We start from the raw sequence: 11,204 nt of genomic DNA, 5'->3' as shown, positions 1-11,204 counted from the left end.
AGCKCARARTGGGTTTGGACATTGCTGCAGATAYGCMAAATGCTTCCTGAGACTTTTCTTTAATGCTGATCAATGGCCATATCCATTCCRAATCCAGATGGTCTGTTCATTCCCTCATAGTAATCTTCAGCTTTCTTCCTTAAATTAACAAGAACGGATGCATTTTAGTTAAATGTTCTTCCTATGCTGACTAATGTTTTTTCCTCTTTACACACGAAGGATGTCATCCAGCATTCATTACACTGACTGGGGTAATTCTCTCATGTAATGTTGGGTTTTTTTAGGTCTGAATTATTCCACCACCAGGATCACCTATGTCTACTACATGCTTTCCTGTGGCTCTACGTGTCTATTTCTGTTGCTGTCTTTCCATGTTCCATCTATTTTTTTTTTTTAAAAAAGCTTACTTACTACTGTAGCAGGACCTGTATTATGTGAGAGTGAACTAAACAGCTTCAAGAGCTGAAATAGCTTCCTGGGAAGAGAATGAATGTGAATTTTGTGTAGTTGTTTTACTGATCAGCGAGCCTATTTCCTATCATGTAACACCCAGGCATGTAGAATTGCTTTCTGCAGTCACACATATCAACTACTCTTAATTAAGGTCACTCTTAATTGTCCCTTTAGAAATTAAGCACAATCTCCTAGCTTCAGAAGGGGACTGTGCTGTGTGCTTGTAAGAGTTTGGGACCTTTCCAATGTGCATTTAATTCATCATTACCTTGAACTGCTGAAGTTGAAAAGCAGAAAAGAAATACATGAAGGGGTTAGAAACRGTAAAATCTAGAAAAAGAGAAAGCTTACTTATTTTGCAGAAGCATGGTTTCAGTACTGTGAGGTCATGTGTGGGATGACACCTCTTCTGTGTCTCATCTGGGTTGCATAATATCCTTGTTGAGGGGACATCTGGAGAAGGTGCCTAATGTTCCTCCAAAGTGGTATTTAAATGCTAAATTCCTCAGTCTCTATTTCAGTGAAAGGCTGGAAGGGATGGGAGTCTTACTTGGGTTAATGACTGCAACAGGMAGCACCTAGGTCTGTAAAATCCTGTATGGAAAAGTCCTGTGGAATACAGTAAACACTGATCACTGGTCAGGTCTTGTGAACAGGGCCATAGAATTCACCAGACATAAAAAGTCTACAATAAAATCTACTAGAATGTGTTTATTTTAAAGAAAAAAAAAACCAACCCAAAACTCAACAACATAAATACTTACTAGATTCCTTCTTTAAAKGAAATCCTGTTAAACTCAGTCATTTGCTTTAAATCCTATAAATTCTACAGGACTTTCTCCTAGCGGAAGGTCAAACTTGGTGTGTAAAATCATGATGATTTATTTGAGCAGCTTCCAGAATTGCAGTAGTAAAGCTCACCTTTTGTGACATCTCTTTCAAAAGGTAAATTTTCAGCATTTGTTTGTTCTTCTTTACAACATGAATGTAAACCTGTTTTATGTTCTTGACATTGCTCCATTTCCTTCCCTCTCTCTCTGAATGTTTGGTTCCACATCTCTGGGGTTCTGAGGAYGTTTCCCAAACCAGTATTATTTAAAGTTGTATCATATTTTCAGCCTCCACTAATTATACAGTACTGTAGTAGCAAAATATAATTTTTAATGATTGGATTATTTTTATACCTGCATCCAATGTTATTAAATCTGGCGTTCTAGTCAGCATTATGAAAGGATACAATAAAACAATGAATATTACAATGTCCCTGTGTTTTTATTGTCTTTAGCTTTGCCTGTAAAGAGAAGCATGCAGTTTTTAGGTGCTTTTAATTATAATTATAAATCCAGAAAATAAGGAATTGCATAGTTCTTTTGTTCTTCTGATAGTACTTCCTGATCGAATGACTAAATTGAAAATCCAAGAGGAAATGGTATGTTCTGTTAGTCGTGCCAAAGGAACTGCTCAGCTGAAATATAAGTTGTGTTCTGATATATTTATCCTGGTGGCATTGAGCAACTCAGGCTAATTTTAATTTTCCCTCAGTTTATTTTTAACTGGAATTGGTGAAGTTGTGTGTTTATGTGTGTGAGTGCATGCTGGAGATGAGGAAAACCTTGGGAGAGGGGGGTGCAGCAGGACTGTTTGCAAGGGCAAGGGGCTGGACCTGGCCACAGTGGGATCAGTCCTGTCCCAGGAAAAGCCATAGGGGACTGTGAGGAAWATACAGCTGAGTGTCCCTCAAAGGAAGAAGGAGGCACCTTGAGTCCAGATGAACACCAAGTCCARCTTGAGCTGTGGGGAAGAGGCATGATGTGGAAGAGCATCTGGAGCAGGTAGGTTCGTTTGGAGCAATTTTTTCCTGTATGTCTCTAGAGCAGTACAATTGTGGCARCAATCAGATGGGACTAAGGTGAGATTCATCTGTTCTGTCAAAAGTTGGCTGACCAGCTTGATCACACCATCTGGCTCCCCCAGCAGCCAAGAAAAGAGACAAGCATCCTCAGAGGGTAGCACACCCCATGGTAAGAGTTTCTTCACCATGACTGTTTCAGGTTATTCTACTTTTTATGTGATGTTGGCATCTTTTTAAGGAAAATGACTGTAAAAGGATGGGTCACAACATTTCTATGGGTCTGAGTAAAAGACCTTTGGAATTATGGACAGGCACATGATTTAACAGTCCCATTTCAGCTTTGCATGCCTGTGCCTCTGAGACAGCTGAATGCATCCCCATAGTGTGTGCCCTCAACCATCTTGGGAAGCACCTGAAAAGACCTTAAAGAGCATCTGCTTCACTTGATTATGCATAGATCTATATCTATAGCACTTTGATTTAGGCTTTCTGAAGTATTTTTTTTTTAACTTCCAGCTAAATAAGACATATAGTTCTACTTATATATGTCCTCTATGTGGATGAAACAAATTTACATGAGATAGCAAAATATATAGGAATCTAGTAAGGAATAGGATTGAAAAATGAACAGAAAGAAAGTATCGAGCTCATGCACATAAAGAGCTGTAAAAGACACTTTTCCCTACTTTAATGCATGTCTTCTGATAGCATGATTGCCTCTTGATTACATGCCACTTACATAATGAGGCTACACAGGACTATGCACTTTCTAATAGATAAATAAGACCCTTTACTTTTGATACTTCTTTTCCCTGCCAGTAACAAATACCGAGTAGAGCAACTACTGTTACTGAACATAGCATATCTTTTATTCCACAATAATTGTTCAGTGTTCCTGATTGTAATATCTGACARTCATATCTGAGTTTTGACACACAAWGGTTTGATTTTACAGCCTCTGGAAAGTTACTGAGTTATTTCTGCAAAGGAAGTTCTCTGCAGTCCCTTGCAGGACATCACTGGCTGTGTGAGTTTGTCTGGACTAACAGTCTTTTATTATCTAAATGTGAGCTTAATGACTTAATTATTAATTGTACCAGAGCTGCTATTTCACTGGTATCAGTTCTCCTATTTTGGTAATTCTCTGTGTCTGTTCTCCTAAACAACCATATCTCCATAACTAATTCCCCCACAAATCATCAGGCAATGGGGTACATTTTTGGTCATCCTCCTTCCTGGAGAGAGACTGTTGTGACCACCGGTGTGTCACAAAATGGGCAGGAAAGGGCAAGCAGAGATGAAAAGTTCTGGTCCATGAAGATGTTTGTCTGTTCAGTGCATTATTTCCTGGAGGAGCTGGGGCCTTTTGCATTGCAAATGACTCACGCTGTGATGATAATAAACCTAAACAACCAGGTAGGAATGGATGTAAAGTTTAAAAATACAGGTAATACAGCAGCTCCTGATGTGCATTCACTGTAGAGAGCAGTTCTAATGTGCAGGGCTGCACACTCAACCAGCAGGTTCTTGTGTAGGCAGCAAAACTGCACCATTTACTCCTCCTGAAAGCCTGGCCCTCCTTTTCAGTAGTGCCCTGAGAACACACTCTCTTCACAGCCAACAGGGAGATTTTAAGACCTGGGTTAATCTGGCTGCACCCTGAGGCAGYATTGGAAAATCGGGGTGTATCATGAAGACTGAAGAGTGGGAGATGGACATTGCCAGAGGATGGGTGACATACTGCTAAAAACTCTCCAGCATCCAGGTTTGTCCTCCTCTGCACACCCATTCCCCTCTGAACCACCTCCTGGAGTCTGGAGCTCACARCACTGAAATATGTTACTCTGATGAGACTTTGGGATTATTTTCTGGATGTCCCCTGAAGCTGGGAGGGTGATGGTGGCCTGGGGTGGAGGCTGGACACTGGCCAAGCAGGGAGGCACTGCGGACAAATATTTCCCATGCATTTCCTTCTATTCTGTCAGTTCCCTGGCAAATCAGTTTTAAGGAGGGGCCTGGAGGAATTGAACGATCTGGGATAGGTAGTGGGCGTGGGAGGGAGCAGCAGCGGGGCAGGAGCTGAGTCCAGGATGGCCTGAAGGGGTAGAGACAGTGAGAGAATCTGCCAGGCAGTCACTGTGGGGACTATGGATAAGTGTGGGGAGCAGGTTGTACTGGAGGGGCTTTGGGGATTGAGGGACAAAGGACTGCAAAGCCCCACACGTCTCAGGCTCAGCTTCCCGAGCAGGTTCACAGAGGGATGAGGCCTCTTGTGTCTTGTGCCAGCAGAGGGGCAGACAGCCATTTTTGCTGCCTGCAAGCCAGCAGCGTTTCCTGGTTCAGTGCAAGTTAAACATTTAAGACAACCCTAAGCTCAGGAATTACTTGACTAATACTTCGGGTTTCTCTCACCCTTCTCTGTTCARGGAGAGCCACCCTCTCAATATAGGAGATTACCCWAGACTGTATTTCTTGTTCTTAAAASAGAAGATTAAACATAACAGACGAAGGGAGAGGCATTTACCACATTGAGGTGTTACTTGGCACTCAGAAGTGTGTTCATGACCTGCCTGTGCTGCTGGCAATGGAGTTTGCCAGCAGAGACCAGCCCCATGGCCATTAGAAATGGCTTTGCAGGGGATACTCTGATGGGYTGCTTATCCTTCTTGTCTGTGTCTGATGATGATGGGATAACCTGTGTTTACTTTTACTTCAGAGAAAGACTTTACTGGCAGTTGTGGCAGAGTCATTCAGAGCTTCAAAATGAGAGAAGTTACATCTTTGCCTGAAARGGAGGAACTGGAAATCACTGTGGCCCACCTGATCTCAAGCAGTGCATTTACTGGAGTGCAAAGCAGAAGAAAGGCTGGAGAACTTGGACAGGGGAGGCATCTAACCATGAGAGACTTTGGGAGAACCAAATCCTGCCCACAAAGACCTTGTTTCCCATCTTGATCTSTCACTGGCTGTTTTCAGAAGTTCTCTCAAATGCAATGTTAAAAAGTCTCAGTCTCCAGCCTTTTTTCCTGCATCACAGCTGCATTACCTGCTTCATGGCCTYCTGGGCTGTTTGTCATTTCTAGATCTGCTACAGGCTTCCTGCTCCAGCCTGACCACCCCTGGTTACAAATGTCTCACCAGCAGGAATACACTTCCTCTCAGTAAAGGCAGGCTGCCACTTGGATAAAGACAAACACCTGCTGGCTGTCCTGCCTGCCTCCTCCTCTTCCTCCTCCTCTTGGGCCACCACTTTAGTGAGCCCACAACACACATAAGAGGGCAGCAAACAAAACAGCCATGATCACTGCCAGAAGGGCCAGCATCTGTCCTGTTTCTTTGATGTCAAAGGTGCAGTATTTTCTATTTCCTTTTACTGTGTGAAGCAGTAAGAAGTGCCTTGGTGTAAGATTTTGCTTCTAAGAAAAACGTAATTGGAGCTTGAGCAATTAAGCTTCCCTGTAGTGTTAATTTACTGTAAGGGAAGTGAGTGTGTGGATCCCAGGCACTCTTTTCCAAGTGCATATTTAGAATGCCTTGGGGTAGGATCACCCCTTCCACTTTAAGAACAGATTATAGTGCACCCTTCATTTAATTTGTACGGAAGGTGTTGGTATGGAAAACTGGCAGGGGGATAGCTGGTGTGCTGTCAGTTCCCATGTCAGCTTATTTAGCAGTAACTTCCTTGTGTCAACAGATCTCAAGTATTTATGACTTAAAGGAAGAACGCTGCAGGTCCAGAAATCTCCTCCCAGCCTGAGGAGGAAGAAAAACACTGCTTGAATTTATCATTTGCCACTTGTCACCGTGACGTCAGCTCAGAGCTGAGCTCTGCACCTGTGGCTGGGACCTTAAATAAGCTGACGCCAGAAGAGAAAGGCACTTTCTCTTAGGCTTAGCAGCAAGGGGCAGCAGCAGGCGAAGTGGCAATGAGACGCTCTGTGTTCCTCGCTCTGTGGCTCAGCCTGGTGTTGAGCCTTTCGAAAGGTAAGAAACACTATCTTCTGTTTTGTGATTTATCAGGGCAGCTATTGTGTGGCAGTGAATGGATTTTCTAGTGCTTTCAGCAGCTTTTGAGAAGTTGTGCTATGCAATTCAGCATGTCTAGATTTTGATTAATTAATGATGAAAGATGTCACTCCAAGTCAACGGCTTTCCTTGCTCACAGAACAATGGAAAATCACTGGTGCTTATGATTAACCTAATTTAGACTATTCCAAACGCAGTTTTCAGGACTTTGATACTAAACCAAGGTAATTCAAGCTTGGTTACAGTCATAACAAAAGGTGCAACTGTTTCAYGCCAGTACCCTTCTGACCAGAGGCTCCTAAACCAACCAGTCTGGAAAGCTGCTCCACCTGAGCTGGCTCACAGAGCTTTTGTTCCTTCCTGGTGAAATAAATAATGGAAACATCACCACCACCTTTCAAGAGGGTTGAACCGTGGTCTGTTCAAACTAAAGGGCAGGTGTGATTCCTTAAGCTGCTTAGGACTTTTTCTGGCATTGTGACAAATTTGGTAGCTGTGGGCCAGAGCCTACGGCCAAACTTACCTTTCCCTGTTGCTCAGTGACAGGTACGAGGGGTTGAAGGCATTAGCAGAAGTAGAGGTAAAGGATCTGTAATGAAGGGTTTTGTGGCAACTTGAAGCTGTGAGAGGACAGGAACTCCTAGGTAACACGAAGATAAAATTGCAGAGATATGAGCCATATTAAGACCTGTTAAGCTTGCAACTGGTGGCAGACAGTTGTGGGTCTGTGTTGACTACTGTGGGTTAACATAGGTATTTCCAGCAAATCCACTGTATGCTACAGACCAATTTTCAGCTGTAAATCATAAGCATAGAAATCTTCAAGACTGTCAGTTGGTTGGTTTTCTGTTTGGAGACTTGTAGGTAACAGCAAGATGTGAAAAATCTTGACCCAAGAGTTACTGAAAGCAATATACGTTTCTCACGACCAGATTTTGCATCAGCATATGTCTGCTCAGGAACTTTTTTCATTCTTAGCAAAGATTGTAACAGCTTTGCAGGAGATGTCCATCTGAATAGTTCTGGCAAAGGCCCTACCCTGCTCAGCAGCCAGATRTCTCTGCTGTTGTACAGCCTTGGTGGTAACATCCATTTCTTTATCGCAGCAGTAATGCCCRAGCCCATTAACACATCCTGTTTCCTTACACAGAAGGTTGAGTCTAGGCACACAGAGCCATAAATTGGCTACCTTTGCTCAGGTTACCTTTGTCAAGCCCATCCACAAGGTTCAATTGCAGCTCATGTGCTCTGCTGTCACCACGGATGCTGTTCTTCCCCAGTCCAAAGGGTACTCCTGGACAACTKTAGCCAGAGCCTCCCAGGTCTAACATTGTTCTAAAAAAAAGCACTAGCTCTGTAACAGGTTGTTGTTCCAACATCAATTGCCTGTGGCCAGCGTAGAGTCACATTACCATGGTTATAGGAAAAATATTCATTTACACTGAGTGTGAAACAAACAATGCTGTGTATGGAACTCAGWGACCATGTGGAAGCAGGAGACCTGGCAGGAAACTGGCACAAATGCTCACGTTTCCCCTTCACCTAGAGGGGGCTAGGATTACTTGTGTATTGTGTGGGTTTTTTTCTATGTGAGATACATTGACCAGCAGAAAAAAGGTGTAGAAGATTTTCYTCGCTTTGGATTTTCAAAACCCTAGAAAAGTGGGGTCTATTTTTCAAATGTCTGCTGAGATTTGCAGTGTGTGATAGTGACATGGATTTTAGCCACAAAAACATTAGTCTTTCAGCTGCATGTTATTAATGCTTTAGATTAAATCATGATTGCAGCAGCATTACCTAGAGTAAATAAATTTATTCCTARCACATAAATTAACTCATTCACATGAAAGTAAGATTACATGATCCAAACTGGTCATTTGTCAGTATCACACATGTATCAGGAAGGTGGGTTTATTATTTGTTCTTCTTAGGGCTAAGAAAAAACAAAACAAACAAAAAAMCCCTCAAACCTGAACTCATTCTTTTTATGAGGAGTTGAGAATGACATAGGTTAAATAAAGCAAAACCCAAAAACATAAAAATAAATAACTAAAATATTTTGGAATAGTAAATGCAATAACAAAGGGTGAAGCCAAAGTTTGAGAAAGTATTTTTACCAGTTGTCTGGTATCAGCCAGGTTTCTYTGCATTYAAAAAGAATTACGACAAGGAARGAATAGAAAGAAAAAAATWATRTATACTGTCCAAAATGCACAGAAGTGTAGACCAGGGAAAGAGGATCATAACACCACTGATGATAATGTAGCAGAACAAGTATTCCTGGAACAGAAATAAACTGCTGTCCATGTYCGCGTGGACTAGTTKCAGGACAGGAGTGTGTGTTAGTAAYCTGCTCTGGAAGAGTTTAGGTGGAATTTAAAATGATGCTCCAGTGGTGCTGAGTCCAGAGAGTCTGTGCTCATGGATGGGATACCTCAGAGTCTGCCCTGCCATGTGGCACTGCAGGGAGAAATGTGTGTGCCTACAACTCAGCTTAACTCACCTGGAGGAGAAAGGCAGGGAGGGTAYAAACCTGCTTCTGGTTAGGAAGAGTCCAAGTGCAGGGTGTGAGAGAAGGAGAATGAGAGAAAAAACAACACCAAAGGCACATGAGGRGCAGGGGACAGACAAAAGGGTGAGGTAAAGCTGTCCAGAATTGTGGCTGCTCAGCAAYACACAGGTGCCTCACATTTATCTGCTCCTAAGTTGTCCTGCACACAGAGTTCCCCAATGCTTCCATGTCTCTTTTTCCTTCATCAGAAACAGCTGCTCAAGAACCTGGTATCGAATCAGCAACGACAACCCCAACAACAACAGGTATGTAGCAAAGCCCTCAGGCAGCCCCTTCTGGGGACAGTCCCATGGAGTTCTGCAGCCCCCAMTGAAGTTCCCCCAAGTTCCTGTCCCAGGAGGGACAGTGGTCACTCAGGTCAAGGGGCSCAGGTCTAGACTATGAATACTCTCTACAYKTCCCTCTTTCCCTGCTGGTCTTTACTGCAAGGAGGGAGCATTGGGGAAGGGTTGAGGAGGCTGCTCTTTCCTGCCCATTGCCTTTACCTCCATGTCCAAGGAAATCCTGTGACCAAACCCTGCAGGGAGTTGTATCTGAGGCGGGTTGCTGCTGGATGTGACAGCTGTGGCCACAGAGCAGAGAGAAGCTGGGGACACTTCAGTTTATCTGCATCACACTACCGTGGTCCATGTGCTCAAGCCCTGCACATTGGTGGCCAAGGGGTCATGGCCATGTCAGATGACAGAGACATCTCAGCCAGGGAGAGACCAGGGGCTGGGCAAGGGTACTCAGGGCTTTGGCCACTCAGCCCCACCAGGGACCACGAGTATGTCCCTTCTCAGTGGTTGCCCTACACACACAGAATTCCCCAAGGTTTTTTTAAACAGACAATGCTCAGCAATGCTGCCATGTCTCTTCTTTTCCCTTTATCAGAATCCACTACTGCACCTACAACAACTCCTACTGCACCTACAACAACTCCTACAGCACCTACAACATCTTCCAGCACAGCAGTGACGACAAGCTCACCAACTACAGGTAAAGAGCAGAGCCCCCCTCAGTCTTCCCCTTCTGGCTAGAGGTTGGAATAATCAAATCCCAGGGAGTTCTGCAGACCCCAAGCAGGGACCAGTTCCCCTGCCCCAGTTTCCTTGAGTTCTTCTCCCATGGGAGACAGAGGTGCCCAAGTCATGGTCCTGCATCATTTCCACTCTTCCCTCTTTTCCCTGCTGGTCTTTGTTTTATAGACAATATGTTGGGCAACAGTGCAGGAGGCTGCTGTGTTTGTGCTCAGTGCCTTTACCTCCTGCATCAGGCCTGCATAGAAGGGAATCCCCATGGAAATGCCCAAGGAAATCCTGTGACCAGATCCTGCAGGGCGTTATGCCACAGGCTGATTCCAGCTGGATGTGGCAGCTGTAGCCATAGAGCAGAAATAGTTGGACACACTGCAGTGTGTGTGTGCTCCATGTGCTCAAGCCCTGGACTTTGGTGGCCAAGGGATCATGGCCACACCATATGACAGAGGCATCGCAGCCAGGGAGAGCCCAGGGGCTGGGTAAGGGTGCTCAGGGCTTTGGCCACTCAGCCCCACCAGGGACCACCAGTATTTTCCTTCTCAGAGGTTGCCCTACACATACAGAATTCCCCAAGGTTGTTTTAAGCAGACAATTCTCAGCAATGCTGCCATGTCTCTTCCCTTCATCAGAATCCACTACTGCACCTACAACAACTCCTACAGCACCTACAACATCTTCCAGCACAGCAGTGACGACAAGCTCAGCAACTACAGGTAAAGAGCAGAGCCCCCTCAGGCTTTTCTCTTCTGGCTACAGGTTGGATTAACCAAATGCCGGGAGGTTCTGCAGAGCCTAAGCAAAGCACGAGTTTCCCTGCCCCAGTTTCCCTGAGTTCTTCTTCCGTGGGAGACAGAGGTGCCCAGCTCATGGCCCTGCATAACTTCCAGTTTTCCCTCTTTCCCTGCTGGTCTTTTTTGTAATGAGAATGTTTTGGGGAAGATTGGAGGAGGCTGCTCTTTTCCTGACCAGTGTCTTTACCTCCTGCATCAGGCCTGCATAGAAGGGAATCCCCATGGAAATGCCCAAGGAAATCCTGTGACCAGATCCTGAAGGGAGTTATGCCTGAGGCTGGTAGCTGCTGATTGTGACAGCTGTGGCCATAGAGCAGAAATAGTTGGAGACACTGCAGTGTTTGTGTGGTCCATGTGCTCAAGCCCTGGACTTTGGTGGCCAAGGGATCATGGCCACACCATATGACAGAGGCATCTCAGCCACTGGGCAAGGGTGCTCAGGGCTTTGGCCACTCAGCCCCACCAGGGTCCACCAGCATTTCCCTTCTCAG

General features: G+C 44.6%; 1 protein-coding gene across 1 annotated transcript in view; it reads left to right on the top strand.

The window, feature by feature from the left end:
• The first annotated feature begins 6,007 nt into the window (after nt 1-6,007).
• The window catches only part of MUC13 (mucin 13, cell surface associated), a 20,758-nt gene continuing 15,561 nt past the window's right edge, over nt 6,008-11,204 (top strand). Inside the window, exons 1-4 of the mRNA XM_057368532.1 lie at nt 6,008-6,289; nt 9,092-9,148; nt 9,777-9,881; nt 10,552-10,635. Of these exons, the coding sequence (XP_057224515.1) occupies nt 6,232-6,289; nt 9,092-9,148; nt 9,777-9,881; nt 10,552-10,635 (304 nt within the window). The 5' untranslated portion in view covers nt 6,008-6,231. The remainder of the gene's footprint in view (nt 6,290-9,091; nt 9,149-9,776; nt 9,882-10,551; nt 10,636-11,204) is intronic.

Source organism: Malurus melanocephalus, unplaced genomic scaffold (genome assembly GCF_030028575.1).
Source record: "Malurus melanocephalus ecotype Western Australia unplaced genomic scaffold, MMel_1.1 scaffold_94, whole genome shotgun sequence".
NCBI classification, from domain to species: domain Eukaryota; kingdom Metazoa; phylum Chordata; class Aves; order Passeriformes; family Maluridae; genus Malurus; species Malurus melanocephalus.
Note: the sequence above shows the minus strand (reverse complement) of the source record. Positions and strands in the feature narration are given on the sequence as shown.